Here is a 21,221-nt window from a genome sequence, read left to right on the forward strand (position 1 = left end):
CCTCCTCTCTGCTCTGGGCTCCTCCTCTCTGCTCTGGGCTCCTCCTTCTCTCTGCTCTGGGCTCCTCCTCTCTGCTCTGGGCTCCTCCTTCTCTCTGCCCTGGGCTCCTCCTCCTCTCTGCTCTGGGCTCCTCCTCTCTGCTCTGGGCTCCTCCTCTCTGCTCTGGGCTCCTCCTCTCTGCTCTGGGCTCCTCCTCTCTGCTCTGGGCTCCTCCTCTCTGCTCTGGGCTCCTCCTCCTCTCTGCTCTGGGCCCCTCCTCTCTGCTCTGGGCTCCTCCTCCTCTCTGCTCTGGGCTCCTCATCTCTGCCCTGGGCTCCTCCTCCTCTCTGCTCTGGGCTCCTCATCTCTGCCCTGGGCTCCTCCTCCTCTCTGCTCTGGGCTCCTCCTCTCTGCTCTGGGCTCCTCCTTCTCTCTGCTCTGGGCTCCTCCTCTCTGCTCTGGGCTCCTCCTTCTCTCTGCCCTGGGCTCCTCCTCCTCTCTGCTCTGGGCTCCTCCTCTCTGCTCTGGGCTCCTCCTCTCTGCTCTGGGCTCCTCCTCTCTGCTCTGGGCTCCTCCTCCTCTCTGCTCTGGGCTCCTCCTCTCTGCCCTGGGCTCCTCCTCTCTGCTCTGGGCTCCTCCTCTCTGCCCTGGGCTCCTCCTCCTCTCTGCTCTGGGCCCCTCCTCTCTGCTCTGGGCTCCTCCTCCTCTCTGCTCTGGGCTCCTCATCTCTGCCCTGGGCTCCTCCTCCTCTCTGCTCTGGGCTCCTCCTCTCTGCTCTGGGCTCCTCCTCCTCTCTGCTCTGGGCCCCTCCTCTCTGCTCTGGGCTCCTCCTCCTCTCTGCTCTGGGCTCCTCATCTCTGCCCTGGGCTCCTCCTCCTCTCTGCTCTGGGCTCCTCATCTCTGCCCTGGGCTCCTCCTCCTCTCTGCTCTGGGCTCCTCCTCTCTGCTCTGGGCTCCTCCTTCTCTCTGCTCTGGGCTCCTCCTCTCTGCTCTGGGCTCCTCCTTCTCTCTGCCCTGGGCTCCTCCTCCTCTCTGCTCTGGGCTCCTCCTCTCTGCTCTGGGCTCCTCCTCTCTGCTCTGGGCTCCTCCTCTCTGCTCTGGGCTCCTCCTCCTCTCTGCTCTGGGCTCCTCCTCTCTGCCCTGGGCTCCTCCTCTCTGCTCTGGGCTCCTCCTCTCTGCCCTGGGCTCCTCCTCCTCTCTGCTCTGGGCCCCTCCTCTCTGCTCTGGGCTCCTCCTCCTCTCTGCTCTGGGCTCCTCATCTCTGCCCTGGGCTCCTCCTCCTCTCTGCTCTGGGCTCCTCCTCTCTGCTCTGGGCTCCTCCTCCTCTCTGCTCTGGGCCCCTCCTCTCTGCTCTGGGCTCCTCCTCCTCTCTGCTCTGGGCTCCTCATCTCTGCCCTGGGCTCCTCCTCCTCTCTGCTCTGGGCTCCTCATCTCTGCCCTGGGCTCCTCCTCCTCTCTGCTCTGGGCTCCTCCTCTCTGCTCTGGGCTCCTCCTTCTCTCTGCTCTGGGCTCCTCCTCTCTGCTCTGGGCTCCTCCTTCTCTCTGCCCTGGGCTCCTCCTCCTCTCTGCTCTGGGCTCCTCCTCTCTGCTCTGGGCTCCTCCTCTCTGCTCTCTCATTGGTGCAGCTCCTTGTGTGTTTCTCTGGCTCGTTCTTCACAGACGAGAGAAACTTTACAAATGGATTCAACTCTTTTCATCTGAAACTTTTAAATCATGTCCAGATGTTTCAAGAGCAGAAAGTAAGTGTCTAAACCAGGACTAAAGACTAAACCAGGACTAAACCAGGTCTAAACCAGGTCTAAAGACTAAACCAGGACTAAACCAGGTCTAAACCAGGACTAAAGACTAAACCAGGTCTAAACCAGGTCCAAACCAGGACTAAACCAGGACTAAACCAGGACTTAACCAGGTCTAAACCAGGACTAAACCAGGTCTAAACCAGGTCTAAACCAGGACTAAACCAGGTCTAAACCAGGACTAAACCAGGACTAAACCAGGACTAAACCAGGTCTAAACCAGGTCTAAACCAGGACTAAACCAGGACTAAACCAGGTCTAATCCAGGACTTAACCAGGTCTAAACCAGGACTAAACCAGGACTAAACCAGGACTAAACCAGGACTAAACCAGGTCCAAACCAGGTCTAAACCAGGTCTAAACCAGGTCTAAACCAGGACTAAACCAGGTCTAAACCAGGTCTAAACCAGGACTAAACCAGGACTAAACCAGGTCTAAACCAGGACTAAACCAGGTCTAAACCAGGTCTAAACCAGGACTAAACCAGGACTAGACCAGGACTAGACCAGGTCTAAACCAGGACTAAACCAGGACTAAACCAGGTCTAAACCAGGACTAAACCAGGTCTAAACCAGGTCTAAACCAGGACTAGACCAGGACTAGACCAGGACTAGACCAGGACTAAACCAGGTCTAAACCAGGTCTAAACCAGGACTAAACCAGGTCTAAACCAGGTCTGAACCAGGACTAAACCAGGACTAAACCAGGTCTAAACCAGGACTAAACCAGGTCTAAACCAGGTCTAAACCAGGACTAAACCAGGACTAAACCAGGTCTAAACCAGGTCTAAACCAGGACTAAACCAGGTCTAAACCAGGACTAAACCAGGTCTAAACCAGGTCTAAACCAGGACTAAACCAGGTCTAAACCAGGTCTAAACCAGGACTAAACCAGGACTAAACCAGGTCTAAACCAGGTCTAAACCAGGACTAAACCAGGTCTAAACCAGGACTAAACCAGGTCTAAACCAGGTCTAAACCAGGACTAAACCAGGACTAAACCAGGTCAAAACCTTAGGTCTTGTTTAGACCTAAGCTCTCATGAGACACGCCCCCTGAAGGACGCTCTCGTGTGACACGCCCCCTGAGGACGCTCTCGTATGACACGCCCCCTGGAGGACGCTCTCGTGTGACACGCCCCCTGGACGACGCTCACATGTGACACGCCCCCTGAAGGACACGCCCCCTGGAGGACGCTCTTCTTGAGCGTTCTTCTTCTGCACAAACATGTCGCTCAGTGGAATTGTGCAATAACTCGTGCAATAACTCTGCGTGTTCAGACGAACCGTGGCTTCGTTAAGACTCGGCCTCGTTTAATATGACGTCGTCATGGAAATGTAACGTCGTTGATTTGGTCAATAATCGTGTCATAATCATAAGAACTAAAGGACTAAGTACAGTATTATTTATGCAACTTTTTAACAGTTTAATTATAGACGACTCTAATATTCTAATATATTTTCCACCTGTAAATGACACAAAATACTGAGTTTTTTACAGAGGAAACGAGAAACTGAAAGTGTTTTATTATTGCACTTATTTCACTTTCATACACTTTTTATTCTGTTCTTGCGTTCTCTAAACTCTGTCCTGACGGTCAGATGTTTGTCCTGACGGTCAGATGTTTGTCCTGATGGTCAGATGTTTGTCCTGATGGTCAGATGTTTGTCCTGATGGTCAGATGTTTGTCCTGATGGTCAGATGCTTGTCTTGATGGTCAGATGTTTGTCCTGATGGTCAGATGTTTGTCCTGACGGTCAGATGTTTGTCCTGATGGTCAGATGTTTGTCCTGATGGTCAGATGGATGTTTGTCCTGATGGTCAGATGTTTGTCCTGATGGTCAGATGCTTGTCCTGATGGTCAGATGTTTGTCCTGATGGTCAGATGTTTGTCCTGATGGTCAGATGCTTGTCCTGATGGTCAGATGGATGTTTGTCCTGATGGTCAGATGTTTGTCCTGATGGTCAGATGTTTGTCCTGATGGTCAGATGGATGTTTGTCCTGATGGTCAGATGCTTGTCCTGATGGTCAGATGTTTGTTCTGATGGTCAGATGTTTGTCCTGATGGTCAGATGCTTGTCCTGATGGTCAGATGTTTGTCCTGATGGTCAGATGTTTGTCCTGATGGTCAGATGCTTGTCCTGATGGTCAGATGTTTGTCCTGATGGTCAGATGTTTGTCCTGATGGTCAGATGGATGTTTGTCCTGATGGTCAGATGCTTGTCCTGACGGTCAGATGTTTGTCCTGATGGTCAGATGTTTGTCCTGATGGTCAGATGTTTGTCCTGATGGTCAGATGTTTGTCCTGATGGTCAGATGTTTGTCCTGATGGTCAGATGTTCTTCTCTCTTAAAGTTCTTCTCTGACTCTTTGGAGCTGAAGTCCGGCTCCACTTTCTGAGGCCGTCGTGACTCAATCATGTGACTTCAGTTGATTTGTGCCGTTTGTGTTTCATGTGGAAAGAACCAGAGATCACATGACCCATACACCTGACCTCTGACCCATACACCTGACCTCTGACCCATACACCTGACCTCTGACCACTAGAGTTCACGGTTGTAATTCTCCAGTTTATTACAAATGTCTCGCTTCGGCCACAGTTTAAACTTCCTTGAGTCGTGGATGTTTGTGGAGGATGTGGCGCGCTGCACTTCCTGGTTCTGTGTTTTCTGGAGCCACTTCCTGTCCACACAGGAAGTGGAGCATCAGCTGTTCACTGCACAGTCCGTCACATGATCAGACCCACATCACTGTCGCAGTGAGAGTCTGACAAGGGCGGGGCCAAACAGGCGGGGCCAAACGACAACATCACCGCTCGGGGGGCGTGGCCCGGGGGGGGGAGGGGCAAGACGCGTAGCAGCTTTGACTTCTCGGCATTTTGTTAACTTTTGTACAAATTGATTGATTGAAAAGAGACGTCCAGTTCTTTGCTCTGGTCAGCAGGGGGCGGAGCAGAGACTCAGGGGGCAGAGCAGAGACTCAGGGGGCGGAGCAGAGACTCAGGGGGCGGAGCAGAGACTCAGGGGCCGGAGCAGAGACTCAGGGGCCGGAGCAGAGACTCAGGGGCCTCCCTGTAGAAGCACTAATGTGAGTAATGTTAACGTCCTCCAGAAAACGCGGACGCCTCAAAAGAATGTGAATTATGCTCTTTAAAGGAAAGTCCTATTCTTGACCCCTTCGAGGGGGCCGGTCAGCCTGGGCCCCCGAATGAGCAGCAGCGGCCCTGGGACTGGCTTTAGTCCTGGGACAGACTCAGGGACAACTTCAGTCTCAGACGCTGCAGTTCTTCAGTAAATGAGAGGCTTGTGGTTTGTGATAAACTCAGAAACATCACATTAACTTCCACTTTACGACAAACTCACTGCACTCTCTTCTTCTCCTCTTTCTTCTCCTCTTTCTTCTCCTCTTTCTTCTCCTCTTTCTTCTCCTCTTTCTTCTCCTCTTTCTTCTCCTCTTTCTCCCTCTCTTCTTCTCCTCTTTCTTCTCCTCTTTCTTCTCCTCTTTCTCCCTCTCTTCTTCTCCTCTTTCTTCTCCTCTTTCTTCTCCTCTTTCTCCCTCTCTTCTTCTCCTCTTTCTTCTCCTCTTTCTTCTCCTCTTTCTCCCTCTCTTCTTCTCCTCTTTCTCCCTCTCTTCTTCTCCTCTTTCTTCTCCTCTTTCCTCTCCTCTTTCTCCCTCTCTTCTTCTCCTCTTTCTCCCTCTCTTCTTCTCCTCTTTGTTCTCCTCTTCTTCTCCTCTTTCTTCTCCTCTTTCTTCTCCTCTTTCTCCCTCTCTTCTTCTCCTCTTTCTTCTCCTCTTTCTTCTCCTCTTTCTTCTCCTCTTTCTCCCTCTCTTCTTCTCCTCTTTCTCCCTCTCTTCTTCTCCTCTTTCTCCCTCTCTTCTTCTCCTCTTTCTCCCTCTCTTCTTCTCCTCTTTCTCCCTCTCTTTCTCTGGACTGTAGTTCCTCTTCCTCGTGCAGATCGTTTTCCTCAGACTGACTTTAAGAACACATCATGTTTTGACTCATTTGATCTGAACAGCTGCAGGGTTGTTCCTCAAAGCTCTGCGTGAAATCCCCTTTTACTGATCCAACCACCGCAACTCTGGAGAACCGTTTAAGAGAGAAGAACCGAGAAGAACCGTTTAAGAGAGAAGAACCGTTTAAGAGAGAAGAACCGAGAAGAACCGTTTAAGAGAGAAGAACCGAGAAGAACCGTTTAAGAGAGAAGAACCGTTTAAGAGAGAAGAACCGAGAAGAACCGTTTAAGAGAGAAGAACCGTTTAAGAGAGAAGAACCGAGAAGAACCGTTTAAGAGAGAAGAACCGAGAAGAACCGTTTAAGAGAGAAGAACCGTTTAAGAGAGAAGAACCGAGAAGAACCGTTTAAGAGAGAAGAACCGTTTAAGAGAGAAGAACCGAGAAGAACCGTTTAAGAGAGAAGAACCGAGAAGAACCGTTTAAGAGAGAAGAACCGAGAAGAACCGTTTAAGAGAGAAGAACCGTTTAAGAGAGAAGAACCGAGAAGAACCGTTTAAGAGAGAAGAACCGAGAAGAACCGTTTAAGAGAGAAGAACCGTTTAAGAGAGAAGAACCGAGAAGAACCGTTTAAGAGAGAAGAACCGTTTAAGAGAGAAGAACCGTTTAAGAGAGAAGAACCGAGAAGAACCGTTTAAGAGAGAAGAACCGTTTAAGAGAGAAGAACCGAGAAGAACCGTTTAAGAGAGAAGAACCGAGAAGAACCGTTTAAGAGAGAAGAACCGTTTAAGAGAGAAGAACCAGCCAAGATGGAGTTAGTCGAGGTTAAGTCCTGCAAAGGTCAGGGACAGGCCAGAGGTCAGGGACAACAGTAGGAGGGCAGATGTTTGTCCCACTCGTCTCGTTTGGGGCTTCACTCGTGTCCCACTCGTCTCGTTTGGGGCTTCACTCGTGTCCTGGTTTGGGGCTTCACTCGTGTCCTGGTTTGGGGCTTCACTCGTGTCCTGGTTTGGGGCTTCACTCGTGTCCTGGTTTGGGGCTTCACTCGTGTCCTGGTTTGGGGCTTCACTCGTGTCCTGGTTTGGGGCTTCACTCGTGTCCTGGTTTGGGGCTTCACTCGTGTCCTGGTTTGGGGCTTCACTCGTGTCCTGGTTTGGGGCTTCACTCGTGTCCTGGTTTGGGGCTTCACTCGTGTCCTGGTTTGGGGCTTCACTCGTGTCCTGGTTTGGGGCTTCACTCGTGTCCTGGTTTGGGGCTTCACTCGTGTCCTGGTTTGGGGCTTCACTCGTGTCCTGGTTTGGGGCTTCACTCGTGTCCTGGTTTGGGGCTTCACTCGTGTCCTGGTTTGGGGCTTCACTCGTGTCCTGGTTTGGGGCTTCACTCGTGTCCTGGTTTGGGGCTTCACTCGTGTCCTGGTTTGGGGCTTCACTCGTGTCCTGGTTTGGGGCTTCACTCGTGTCCTGGTTTGGGGCTTCACTCGTGTCCTGGTTTGGGGCTTCACTCGTGTCCTGGTTTGGGGCTTCACTCGTGTCCTGGTTTGGGGCTTCACTCGTGTCCTGGTTTGGGGCTTCACTCGTGTCCTGGTTTGGGGCTTCACTCGTGTCCTGGTTTGGGGCTTCACTCGTGTCCTGGTTTGGGGCTTCACTCGTGTCCTGGTTTGGGGCTTCACTCGTGTCCTGGTTTGGGGCTTCACTCGTGTCCTGGTTTGGGGCTTCACTCGTGTCCTGGTTTGGGGCTTCACTCGTGTCCTGGTTTGGGGCTTCACTCGTGTCCTGGTTTGGGGCTTCACTCGTGTCCTGGTTTGGGGCTTCACTCGTGTCCTGGTTTGGGGCTTCACTCGTGTCCTGGTTTGGGGCTTCACTCGTGTCCTGGTTTGGGGCTTCACTCGTGTCCTGGTTTGGGGCTTCACTCGTGTCCTGGTTTGGGGCTTCACTCGTGTCCTGGTTTGGGGCTTCACTCGTGTCCTGGTTTGGGGCTTCACTCGTGTCCTGGTTTGGGGCTTCACTCGTGTCCTGGTTTGGGGCTTCACTCGTGTCCTGGTTTGGGGCTTCACTCGTGTCCTGGTTTGGGGCTTCACTCGTGTCCTGGTTTGGGGCTTCACTCGTGTCCTGGTTTGGGGCTTCACTCGTGTCCTGGTTTGGGGCTTCACTCGTGTCCTGGTTTGGGGCTTCACTCGTGTCCTGGTTTGGGGCTTCACTCGTGTCCTGGTTTGGGGCTTCACTCGTGTCCTGGTTTGGGGCTTCACTCGTGTCCTGGTTTGGGGCTTCACTCGTGTCCTGGTTTGGGGCTTCACTCGTGTCCTGGTTTGGGGCTTCACTCGTGTCCTGGTTTGGGGCTTCACTCGTGTCCTGGTTTGGGGCTTCACTCGTGTCCTGGTTTGGGGCTTCACTCGTGTCCTGGTTTGGGGCTTCACTCGTGTCCTGGTTTGGGGCTTCACTCGTGTCCTGGTTTGGGGCTTCACTCGTGTCCTGGTTTGGGGCTTCACTCGTGTCCTGGTTTGGGGCTTCACTCGTGTCCTGGTTTGGGGCTTCACTCGTGTCCTGGTTTGGGGCTTCACTCGTGTCCTGGTTTGGGGCTTCACTCGTGTCCTGGTTTGGGGCTTCACTCGTGTCCTGGTTTGGGGCTTCACTCGTGTCCTGGTTTGGGGCTTCACTCGTGTCCTGGTTTGGGGCTTCACTCGTGTCCTGGTTTGGGGCTTCACTCGTGTCCTGGTTTGGGGCTTCACTCGTGTCCTGGTTTGGGGCTTCACTCGTGTCCTGGTTTGGGGCTTCACTCGTGTCCTGGTTTGGGGCTTCACTCGTGTCCTGGTTTGGGGCTTCACTCGTGTCCTGGTTTGGGGCTTCACTCGTGTCCTGGTTTGGGGCTTCACTCGTGTCCTGGTTTGGGGCTTCACTCGTGTCCTGGTTTGGGGCTTCACTCGTGTCCTGGTTTGGGGCTTCACTCGTGTCCTGGTTTGGGGCTTCACTCGTGTCCTGGTTTGGGGCTTCACTCGTGTCCTGGTTTGGGGCTTCACTCGTGTCCTGGTTTGGGGCTTCACTCGTGTCCTGGTTTGGGGCTTCACTCGTGTCCTGGTTTGGGGCTTCACTCGTGTCCTGGTTTGGGGCTTCACTCGTGTCCTGGTTTGGGGCTTCACTCGTGTCCTGGTTTGGGGCTTCACTCGTGTCCTGGTTTGGGGCTTCACTCGTGTCCTGGTTTGGGGCTTCACTCGTGTCCTGGTTTGGGGCTTCACTCGTGTCCTGGTTTGGGGCTTCACTCGTGTCCTGGTTTGGGGCTTCACTCGTGTCCTGGTTTGGGGCTTCACTCGTGTCCTGGTTTGGGGCTTCACTCGTGTCCTGGTTTGGGGCTTCACTCGTGTCCTGGTTTGGGGCTTCACTCGTGTCCTGGTTTGGGGCTTCACTCGTGTCCTGGTTTGGGGCTTCACTCGTGTCCTGGTTTGGGGCTTCACTCGTGTCCTGGTTTGGGGCTTCACTCGTGTCCTGGTTTGGGGCTTCACTCGTGTCCTGGTTTGGGGCTTCACTCGTGTCCTGGTTTGGGGCTTCACTCGTGTCCTGGTTTGGGGCTTCACTCGTGTCCTGGTTTGGGGCTTCACTCGTGTCCTGGTTTGGGGCTTCACTCGTGTCCTGGTTTGGGGCTTCACTCGTGTCCTGGTTTGGGGCTTCACTCGTGTCCTGGTTTGGGGCTTCACTCGTGTCCTGGTTTGGGGCTTCACTCGTGTCCTGGTTTGGGGCTTCACTCGTGTCCTGGTTTGGGGCTTCACTCGTGTCCTGGTTTGGGGCTTCACTCGTGTCCTGGTTTGGGGCTTCACTCGTGTCCTGGTTTGGGGCTTCACTCGTGTCCTGGTTTGGGGCTTCACTCGTGTCCTGGTTTGGGGCTTCACTCGTGTCCTGGTTTGGGGCTTCACTCGTGTCCTGGTTTGGGGCTTCACTCGTGTCCTGGTTTGGGGCTTCACTCGTGTCCTGGTTTGGGGCTTCACTCGTGTCCTGGTTTGGGGCTTCACTCGTGTCCTGGTTTGGGGCTTCACTCGTGTCCTGGTTTGGGGCTTCACTCGTGTCCTGGTTTGGGGCTTCACTCGTGTCCTGGTTTGGGGCTTCACTCGTGTCCTGGTTTGGGGCTTCACTCGTGTCCTGGTTTGGGGCTTCACTCGTGTCCTGGTTTGGGGCTTCACTCGTGTCCTGGTTTGGGGCTTCACTCGTGTCCTGGTTTGGGGCTTCACTCGTGTCCTGGTTTGGGGCTTCACTCGTGTCCTGGTTTGGGGCTTCACTCGTGTCCTGGTTTGGGGCTTCACTCGTGTCCTGGTTTGGGGCTTCACTCGTGTCCTGGTTTGGGGCTTCACTCGTGTCCTGGTTTGGGGCTTCACTCGTGTCCTGGTTTGGGGCTTCACTCGTGTCCTGGTTTGGGGCTTCACTCGTGTCCTGGTTTGGGGCTTCACTCGTGTCCTGGTTTGGGGCTTCACTCGTGTCCTGGTTTGGGGCTTCACTCGTGTCCTGGTTTGGGGCTTCACTCGTGTCCTGGTTTGGGGCTTCACTCGTGTCCTGGTTTGGGGCTTCACTCGTGTCCTGGTTTGGGGCTTCACTCGTGTCCTGGTTTGGGGCTTCACTCGTGTCCTGGTTTGGGGCTTCACTCGTGTGTGTCTTGTGTCTTGGTGTTTACATAGTTGTGTGATCACATGACGCACACATCCTCAGGCTCATGCTCGTATAAGGCCTGTTCTTTCAGAGCCAGAGCTGCTAAAGAGACCCACATTCATGATCCAGGTCCTGGGCCTGGTCCTGGTTCTGGTTCTGGTTCTGGTCCTGGTCTGTCTCTGGTCCTGGTCCTGGTCCTGGTCCTGGTCCTGGTCCTGGTCCTGGTCCTGGTCCTGGTCTGTCTCTGGTCCTGGTCCTGGTCCTGGTCCTGGTCCTGGTCCTGGTCCTGGTCCTGGTCCTGGTCCTGGTTCTGGTCTGTCTCTGTCTCTGTCTCTGTCTCTGTCTCTGTCTCTGTCTCTGTCTCTGGTCCTGGTCCTGGTCCTGGTCCTGGTCCTGGTCCTGGTCCTGGTCTTGGTCTTGGTCTTGGTCTTGGTCTTGGTCTTGGTCTTGGTCCTGGTCCTGGTCCTGGTCCTGGTCCTGGTCCTGGTCCTGGTCCTGGTCCTGGTTCTGGTTCTGGTCTGTCTCTGTCTCTGTCTCTGTCTCTGGTCCTGGTCCTGGTCCTGGTCCTGGTCCTGGTCCTGGTCCTGGTCTTGGTCTTGGTCCTGGTCCTGGTCCTGGTCCTGGTTCTGGTTCTGGTTCTGGTTCTGGTCCTGGTCTGTCTCTGGTCCTGGTCCTGGTCCTGGTTCTGGTTCTGGTTCTGGTTCTGGTCTGTCTCTGTCTCTGTCTCTGGTCCTGGTCCTGGTCCTGGTCCTGGTCCTGGTCCTGGTTCTGGTTCTGGTTCTGGTTCTGGTTCTGGTTCTGGTTCTGGTCTGTCTCTGTCTCTGTCTCTGTCTCTGGTCCTGGTCCTGGTCCTGGTCCTGGTCCTGGTTCTGGTTCTGGTTCTGGTTCTGGTCTGTCTCTGTCTCTGTCTCTGGTCCTGGTCCTGGTCCTGGTCCTGGTTCTGGTTCTGGTTCTGGTTCTGGTCTGTCTCTGTCTCTGTCTCTGGTCCTGGTCCTGGTCCTGGTCCTGGTCCTGGTCCTGGTCCTGGTTCTGGTCCTGGTCCTGGTCCTGGTCCTCTTCTGACGGTCCGTATGTTTGTGCAGGGGTGAAGAGGCGGCGATGGCGTCGGCGCCGGAGGAAGTGTCGACCAGTCGGGGGGCGGCAGAGGACGATGGCTCAGGTAAGAGATGGTTCAGGCCCGAGACGGTTTTGACCCGGAGCCGCTGAAGGTCAAACGCTCATTCAGCTGAATAAATGTTGTGTCATTTACGTGGATCTGGTCCCTTCTTTATGGTATGGTTGCTAGGTAACAGTGGCAGAATAATGCTCCTCTCCACTGCCCCCCTGCTAATGTGGCTAACGTCAACAGAAGCTCCTTTTCGCTCTCTGATGCTTCATGAACTGTAGACGTCAAGAGAACTCTCCGTGTTTGTTCAGTAGTATTAGAGTATGAGAGTATGAGAGTATGAGAGTATGAGAGTATGAGAGTATGGAAGTATTAGAGTATGAGAGTATGGAAGTATTAGAGTATGAGAGTATGAGAGTATGGAAGTATTAGAGTATGAGAGTATGAGAGTATGAGAGTATGAGAGTATGGAAGTATGAGAGTATGAGAGTATGAGAGTATGGAAGTATTAGAGTATGAGAGTATGGAAGTATTAGAGTATGAGAGTATGAGAGTATGGAAGTATGAGAGTATGGAAGTATGAGAGTATGAGAGTATGAGAGTATGGAAGTATTAGAGTATGAGAGTATGGAAGTATTAGAGTATGAGAGTATGAGAGTATGGAAGTATGAGAGTATGGAAGTATGAGAGTATGAGAGTATGAGAGTATGGAAGTATTAGAGTATGAGAGTATGAGAGTATGGAAGTATTAGAGTATGAGAGTATGAGAGTATGGAAGTATTAGAGTATGAGAGTATGGAAGTATTAGAGTATGAGAGTATGAGAGTATGAGAGTATGAGAGTATGGAAGTATGAGAGTATGAGAGTATGGAAGTATTAGAGTATGAGAGTATGGAAGTATGGAAGTATTAGAGTATGAGAGTATGAGAGTATGGAAGTATTAGAGTATGAGAGTATGGAAGTATTAGAGTATGAGAGTATGAGAGTATGGAAGTATTAGAGTATGAGAGTATGGAAGTATTAGAGTATGAGAGTATGAGAGTATGAGAGTATGAGAGTATGGAAGTATGAGAGTATGAGAGTATGGAAGTATTAGAGTATGAGAGTATGAGAGTATGAGAGTATGGAAGTATGAGAGTATGGAAGTATGAGAGTATCAGGGTATGAGAGTATGGAAGTATTAGAGTATGAGAGTATGAGAGTATGAGAGTATGAGAGTATGGAAGTATGAGAGTATGAGAGTATGAGAGTATGAGAGTATGGAAGTATGAGAGTATGAGAGTATGAGAGTATGGAAGTATGAGAGTATGAGAGTATGAGAGTATGAGAGTATGAGAGTATGGAAGTATGAGAGTATGAGAGTATGAGAGTATGGAAGTATGAGAGTATGGAAGTATGAGAGTATGAGAGTATGGAAGTATGAGAGTATGGAAGTATGAGAGTATGAGAGTATGGAAGTATGAGAGTATGGAAGTATGAGAGTATGTGAGTATGAGAGTATGAGAGTATGGAAGTATGAGAGTATGAGAGTATGAGAGTATGGAAGTATGAGAGTATGAGAGTATGAGAGTATGAGAGTATGGAAGTATGAGAGTATGAGAGTATGGAAGTATGAGAGTATGAGAGTATGAGAGTATGAGAGTATGGAAGTATGGGAGTATGAGAGTATGAGAGTATGAGAGTATGAGAGTATGGAAGTATGAGAGTATGAGAGTATGGAAGTATGAGAGTATGGAAGTATGAGAGTATGAGAGTATGGAAGTATGAGAGTATGAGAGTATGAGAGTATGGAAGTATGAGAGTATGGAAGTATGAGAGTATGAGAGTATGGAAGTATGAGAGTATGAGAGTATGAGAGTATGGAAGTATGAGAGTATGAGAGTATGAGAGTATGGAAGTATGAGAGTATGAGAGTATGGAAGTATGAGAGTATGAGAGTATGGAAGTATGAGAGTATGAGAGTATGAGAGTATGGAAGTATGAGAGTATGAGAGTATGAGAGTTTGGAAGTATGAGAGTATGAGAGTATGGAAGTATGAGAGTATGAGAGTATGGAAGTATGAGAGTATGAGAGTATGAGAGTTTGGAAGTATGAGAGTATGAGAGTATGGAAGTATGAGAGTATGGAAGTATGAGAGTATGAGAGTATGGAAGTATGAGAGTATGAGAGTATGGAAGTATGAGAGTATGAGAGTATGGAAGTATGAGAGTATGAGAGTATGGAAGTATGAGAGTATGAGAGTATGAGAGTATGGAAGTATGAGAGTATGAGAGTATGAGAGTTTGGAAGTATGAGAGTATGAGAGTATGAGAGTATGGAAGTATGAGAGTATGAGAGTATGGAAGTATGAGAGTATGAGAGTATGAGAGTATGGAAGTATGAGAGTATGAGAGTATGGAAGTATGAGAGTATGGAAGTATGAGAGTATGGAAGTATGAGAGTATGAGAGTATGGAAGTATGAGAGTATGGAAGTATACTCATTTAAGATAAGAACATTTGAATAAATATCAATACAAATAAACTCATATCGACTGTGATCTTTGGTTTCAGTTTTAGAACGATCTCCAGCGTCAAAACTATAATAAACTATTTTGATTCGTTCAGAATCTTCAACTAAAACATTGATTTTTATTATTCGTGTGAAATCGTGTTTTAATGGAGTTTTATAATGAAGCTCAAACTGAGGACGAGGCAAAATGTTAAACCCCGAGAGAGCGATGGGAAACAGGAAGTGAAGGCTCGAGGTCAGAGGTCAGAGGTCAGAGGTCTTCTCTCATGTCCCCAAAGACACTTCATTTTGAGTCTTGATCAAATGAAAAATAAAAAGTCACTTGAAACTTTGAAGACTTTTCCCCTTAAAATAAATACAATGTATTTTGTTTTAAATTGTTAATCGCCATGGCAACGGTCCTAATATGTCCTCGTGAAAGCCCTGGATGGAGACAGCCGTGAGAACTGCTCCAGGTCTAGAACGAGGACTGGACCAGGACTGGACCAGGACTGGACCAGGACTGGACCAGGACTGGACCAGGTCTGGACCAGGACTGGACCAGGACTGGACCAGGACTGGACCAGGTCTGGACCAGGACTGGACCAGGACTGGAGACCAGGTCTGGACCAGGACTGGACCAGGACTGGACCAGGACTGGACCAGGTCTGGACCAGGTCTGGACCAGGTCTGGACCAGGTCTGGACCAGGACTGGAGACCAGGTCTGGACCAGGACTGGACCAGGACTGGAGACCAGGTCTGGACCAGGACTGGACCAGGACCAGGACCAGGACTGGAGACCAGGTCTGGACAAGGTCTGGACCAGGTCTGGACAAGGTCTGGACCAGGACCGGACCAGGACCAGGACCAGGACCAGGACCAGGACTGGACTATTGCTGGACCAGGACCGGACCAGGACTAGACGAGGACTAGACCAGGACTGGACCAGGACTGGACCAGGACTAAGTCTTCAGATCAATCTGGATCTGAACTAATGTAATTACGCTTCTTCTTCCCGTCACATTTTTCAGAATGGAACAAAAATAGGCTTTAATTCACTTTCTTTAACCTGATTTCGAGTTTCTTTGGCTCATTCATCTCAGTTTGTCACCGAGGTCCAAACGCCGAGGTCCAAACGCCTTGGACGGTTTTATTCTGATCCAAACTCGAGGATTATAGTCCTGGTTTAGACCTGGTTTAGTCCTGGTTTAGACCTGGTTTAGACCTGGTTTAGTCCTGGTTTAGTCCTGGTTTAGTCCTGGTTTAGTCCTGGTTTAGTCCTGGTTTAGACCTGGTTTAGACCTGGTTTAGACCTGGTTTAGTCCTGGTTTAGTCCTGGTTTAGACCTGGTTTAGACCTGGTTTAGTCCTGGTTTAGTCCTGGTTTAGACCTGGTTTAGTCCTGGTTTAGACCTGGTTTAGACCTGGTTTAGTCCTGGTTTAGACCTGGTTTAGTCCAGGTTTAGTCCTGGATTAGACCCGGTTTAGTCCTGGTTTAGACCTGGTTTAGTCCTGGTTTAGACCTGGTTTAGTCCAGGTTTAGTCCTGGTTTAGTCCTGGTTTAGACCTGGTTTAGTCCTGGTTTAGACCTGGTTTAGACCTGGTTTAGTCCTGGTTTAGACCTGGTTTAGTCCAGGTTTAGTCCTGGATTAGACCCGGTTTAGTCCTGGTTTAGACCTGGTTTAGTCCTGGTTTAGACCTGGTTTAGTCCAGGTTTAGTCCTGGTTTAGTCCTGGTTTAGACCTGGTTTAGTCCTGGTTTAGACCTGGTTTAGACCTGGTTTAGTCCTGGTTTAGACCTGGTTTAGTCCAGGTTTAGTCCTGGATTAGACCCGGTTTAGTCCTGGTTTAGACCTGGTTTAATCCTGGTTTAGACCTGGTTTAGACCTAGTTTAGTCCTGGTTTAGTCCTGGTTTAGACCTTTGAATGAAATCAAACTGAAACAAGAAAATAAAGTGCTGATTAAATCTTTTTTTAGGGAAGAAAAGGTCCAAGTTCCAGACGTTTAAGAAGTTCTTCAGGAGAAAGAAACGTAAAGAGGAAGTAGATCTGAAGAGCTCCGTGTCCAGCGATCACCTGAGCAGAACATCTGAGCAGCACGAGCCCGAGAGGACCAACGGGTTAGAGACACAACACATGTGCAGAACATCCAGGAGCTTCACGTGTCAAACATAACACGAAATCCTCCTGTGTGTGAGGGGCGTGGCTAAAGCTAGTGTGTGAGGGGCGTGGCTAAAGCTAGTGTGTGAGGGGCGTGGCTAAAGCTAGTGTGTGTGAGGGGCGTGGCTAAAGCTAGTGTGTGAGGGGCGTGGCTAAAGCTAGTGTGTGAGGGGCGTGGCTAAAGCTAGTGTGTGAGGGGCGTGGCTAAAGCTAGTGTGTGTGAGGGTCGTGTCTAAAGCTAGCGTGTGTGAGGGGCGTGGCATTCAAACCTCTCTTTATGTCATGCTAATGCTAATGCTAATGTCAGACGCTTTATGACCTGGAAATATCAGATTGTGGCTCTTGACAAAGCGAGTGCCGTGCGGCCGTAAACAGGAAACAGCTGTTGCAAACACGCTACGCTAGCTTTGTGTTTCTAAGGCTCCACATATTCGTTAGCATCAGTGGAAACACGGCGCTTTAGCATGAGATCAAGTCAGAATTTGAAGAGATGAAGAGTTTCTATTGCTTTTAGTCGTGTTTTAGTCACTTTTTGTTGCTCCTAGTTGAGTTTTTGTCGTATTTAGTCACTAGTAGTTAAACATATTTGTGCTTTTTTTGCCGCTTTTGGTCACCTTTTGTTGTCTCTCAGTCGTGTTTGTGTCACATTTTTGTTTTATTGTTTCGTTTTACTGTTATTCTTTTGAGTTTTTATCTTCTTTTTGCCCTCTTGTTTTGGCTGCTGTTTAGTCCTTTATTAATACGAGGTTAGAACTCTGAACCTGTTTGTATTTACTTTCACTTTTACCGTCACGTTCCTTAATGTCTCTGTCAGAAGAGCTCTCACACTCCACCATTTCCTGTTTTTATTCCAAATGAGCCCGTGTCACTTCCTGTCCGTGGCACTGACTTCCTGTGGGCACTTCCTGGTCCGTCGTCTGCTCTTCACCGAGGCCGAGATAAACAAACAGGAAACGTGGACGCTCCAGTGTGTGATATGTGAGCCACAAACCACGCCAGCAGAGATCATCTATGTGGACACGACGAGAGAAGAGAGCAGCTGAGAGAGGCCCGCAGAGAGAGGCCCGCAGGGGGCAGCAGAGAGAGGCCTGCAGGGGGCAGCAGAGAGAGGCCCGCAGGGGGCAGCAGAGAGAGGCCCGCAGGGGGCAGCAGAGAAAGGCCTGCAGAGAGAGGCCCGCAGGGGGCAGCAGAGAAAGGCCTGCAGGGGGCAGCAGAGAGCGGCCCGCAGGGGGCAGCAGAGAGAGGCCCACAGGGGGCAGCAGAGAGAGGCCTGCTGAAAGAGGCCTGCAGGGGGCAACAGAGAGAGGCCCGCAGAGAGAGGCCCGCAGGGGGCAGCAGAGAGAGGCCTGCAGAGAGAGGCCCGCAGGGGGCAGCAGAGAGAGGCCTGCAGGGGGCAGCAGAGAGAGGCCTGCAGGGGGCAGCAGAGAAAGGCCCGCAGGGGGCAGCAGAGAGAGGCCTGTGGGGGCAGTAGAGAGAGGCCTGCAGAGAGAGGCCTGTGGGGGGCAGCAGAGAGAGGCCTGTGGGGGCAGCAGAGAGAGGCCTGCAGAGAGAGGCCTGTGGGGGGCAGCAGAGAGAGGCCCGCGGGGGGCAGCAGAGAGAGGCCTGCAGAGAGAGGCCCGCAGGGGGCAGCAGAGAGAGGCCTGCAGGGGGCAGCAGAGAGAGGCCCGCAGGGGGCAGCAGAGAGAGGCCCGCAGGGGGCAGCAGAGAAAGGCCTGCAGAGAGAGGCCCGCAGGGGGCAGCAGAGAAAGGCCTGCAGGGGGCAGCAGAGAGCGGCCCGCAGGGGGCAGCAGAGAGAGGCCCGCAGGGGGCAACAGAGAGAGGCCCGCAGAGAGAGGCCCGCAGGGGGCAGCAGAGAGAGGCCTGCAGAGAGAGGCCCGCAGGGGGCAGCAGAGAGAGGCCTGCAGGGGGCAGCAGAGAGAGGCCTGCAGAGAGAGGCCCGCAGGGGGCAGCAGAGAGAGGCCTGTGGGGGCAGCAGAGAGAGGCCTGCAGAGAGAGGCCTGTGGGGGGCAGCAGAGAGAGGCCTGTGGGGGCAGCAGAGAGAGGCCTGCAGAGAGAGGCCTGTGGGGGGCAGCAGAGAGAGGCCCGCGGGGGGCAGCAGAGAGAGGCCTGCAGAGAGAGGCCCGCAGGGGGCAGCAGAGAGAGGCCTGTGGGGGGCAGCAGAGAGAGGCCCACAGGGGGCAGCAGAGAGAGGCCCGTAGAGAGAGGCCCGCAGAGAGAGGCCCGCAGGGGGTAGCAAGAGAGAGGCCCGCAGAGAGAGGCCTGCAGAGAGAGGCCTGCAGAGAGAGGCCTGCAGAGAGAGGCCTGCAGAGAGAGGCCTGCAGAGAGAGGCCTGCAGTAGCGTTCTAAAATGGATGAATCAAACCAATGATCGTGACATTAATCAATGCCCTAAAAGTTTACAATTCTTCTGTTCGCGCTCTGATTGGTCCCTGTGGTCATGTGGTCCTCCTGCACATGCTCAGTGGGTGATGATGATGTTGTGTGGCAGGTCAGAGGTCGGACTGGGCAGCAGGGCGCAGTCACATGACTCGGTGTTTGCTGATTGGTCGGAGGCTCCGGAGGCTCTGGGAGCGTCTCAGGACAGTCTGCACGGGAAGGTCAAGTCTCTGCAGGTAATTCTGACACGCCCAAGACCACGCCCTCTACTGGCAGCAGGTAATTCTGACACGCCCAAGACCACGCCCTCTACTGGCAGCAGGTAATTCTGACACGCCCAAGACCACGCCCTCTACTGGCAGCAGGTAATTCTGACACGCCCAAGACCACGCCCTCTACTGGCAGCAGGTAATTCTGACACGCCCAAGACCACGCCCTCTACTGGCAGCAGGTAATTCTGACACGCCCAAGACCACGCCCTCTACTGGCAGCAGGTAATTCTGACACGCCCAAGACCACGCCCTCTACTGGCAGCAGGTAATTCTGACACGCCCAAGACCACGCCCTCTACTGGCAGCAGGTAATTCTGACACGCCCAAGACCACGCCCTCTACTGGCAGCAGGGGGAACTACTATGTGAAACAAAAGCTAGCTTCCCCCGACACGCTAATGCAGAAAGTTAGAAATGCTCAGAACGCGTCTGTGAAGATCAGAGAAGAAGAGCTCTGGACCTGATCCAGACCTGATCCAGACCTGATCCAGACCTGATCCAGACCTGATCCAGACCTGATCCAGACCTGATCCAGACCTGATCCAGACCTCATCCAGACCTGATCCAGACCTGATCCAGACCTGATCCAGACCTGATCCAGACCTCATCCAGACCTGAGCCTGGATCTCAGGATGTGTCTGGTGATGTCATAAAACCTCTTGACCTTTGACCTGTCTGAGGAAAGAGGAAGCAGCAAAGCCGATTGTGTCAGGATTAATTTGGAATAGTAAACAAGAGCCGGTCTGACCGCTCCAGGTCCTGGTCCTGGTCCTGGTCCTGGTCCTGGTCCTGGTCCTGGTCCTGGTCCTGGTCCTGGTCTTGGTCCTGGTCCTGGTCCTGGTCCTGGTCCTGGTCCTGGTCCTGGTCCTGGTCCTGGTCCTGGTCTTGGTCCTGGTCCTGGTCTTGGTCCTGGTCCTGGTCCTGGTCCTGGTCCTGGTCCTGGTCCTGGTCCTGGTCTTGGTCCTGGTCCTGGTCCTGGTCCTGGTCCTGGTCCTGGTCCTGGTCCTGGTCCTGGTCCTGGTCCTGGTCCTGGTCCTGGTCCTGGTCCTGGTCTTGGTAAATGGGTTTTACGTTTTATCAGTGAAACTCAAACAAACTTTATCTTCTCGTTTTCAGTTCAAGGTCGAGACTTTTTATATTTATTCAAATCATGATTCACAGTTTCAACAAAACGAGTTGTGCGTCTGATCCTGGTTGTGCGTCTGATCCTGGTTGTGCGTCTGATCCTGGTTGTGCGTCTGATCCTGGTTGTGCGTCTGATCCTGGTTGTGTGTCTGATCCTGGTTGTGCGTCTGATTCTGGTTGTGTGTCTGATCCTGGTTGTGCGTCTGATTCTGGTTGTGCGTCTGATCCTGGTTGTGCGTCTGATCCTGGTTGTGTGTCTGATCCTGGTTGTGCGTCTGATTCTGGTTGTGCGTCTGATCCTGGTTGTGCGTCTGATCCTGGTTGTGTGTCTGATCCTGGTTGTGCGTCTGATCCTGGTTGTGCGTCTGATCCTGGTTGTGCGTCTGATCCTGGTTGTGCGTCTGATCCTGGTTGTGTGTCTGATCCTGGTTGTGCGTCTGATTCTGGTTGTGTGTCTGATCCTGGTTGTGTGTCTGATCCTGGTTGTGCGTCTGATTCTGGTTGTGCGTCTGATTCTGGTTGTGTGTCTGATCCTGGTTGTGTGTCTGATCCTGGTTGTGCGTCTGATTCTGGTTGTGCGTCTGATCCTGGTTGTGCGTCTGATCCTGGTTGTGCGTCTGATCCTGGTTGTGTGTCTGATTCTGGTTGTGTGTCTGATCCTGGTTGTGTGTCTGATCCTGGTTGTGTGTTGCAGATGCAGTTGAAACAGGCCATGCGTCTTGGTTCTCCTCCGTCTCTTCTCTGTGTGAAGAAGAAGACTCATGACGGACCCACAGAGTACACGCCCTGCAAGGTACTACTACTACTACTACTACTACTACTACTACTACTACTACTACTACTACTACTACTACTACTACTACTACTACTGCTACTGCTACTACTACTACTACTACTACTGCTACTGCAGCCCCCCGGAGTACACACCCAGCAAGGTACTACTACTACTACTACTACTACTACTACTACTACTACTACTACTACTACTACTGCTACTGCTACTACTACTACTACTACTACTACTACTACTACTACTACTACTACTACTACCTACTACTACTACTACTGCTACTGCAGCCCCCCGGAGTACACACCCAGCAAGGTACTACTACTACTACTACTACTACTACTACTACTACTACTACTACTACTACTACTACTACTACTACTGCTACTGCAGCCCCCCGGAGTACACACCCAGCAAGGTACTACTACTACTACTACTACTACTACTACTACTACTACTACTACTACTACTACTACTACTACTACTTCTACTGCAGCCCCCCAGAGTACACGCCCAGCAAGGTACTACTACTACTACTGCTACTACTACTACTACTA

The 21,221-nt window shown here is 51.7% G+C and overlaps 1 protein-coding gene across 1 annotated transcript; it reads left to right on the forward strand.

The window, feature by feature from the left end:
- Nucleotides 1–1,633: 1,633 nt before the first annotated feature.
- On the forward strand, nucleotides 1,634–20,747 carry LOC140348436 (CRACD-like protein; the record flags this gene model as incomplete). Its single annotated transcript, XM_072434360.1, has 5 exons — nucleotides 1,634–1,718; nucleotides 11,434–11,510; nucleotides 15,924–16,065; nucleotides 18,594–18,717; nucleotides 20,572–20,747. Coding segments are annotated over exons 1-5 (545 nt in total), but the record flags the coding sequence as incomplete, so codon positions are not given.
- Nucleotides 20,748–21,221: the final 474 nt, after the last annotated feature.

Source organism: Eucyclogobius newberryi, unplaced genomic scaffold, assembly GCF_026437365.1.
Source record: "Eucyclogobius newberryi isolate DKJ021-1_F unplaced genomic scaffold, fEucNew1.0.hap1 SCAF_691, whole genome shotgun sequence".
Taxonomy (NCBI): Eukaryota; Metazoa; Chordata; class Actinopteri; order Gobiiformes; family Gobiidae; genus Eucyclogobius; species Eucyclogobius newberryi.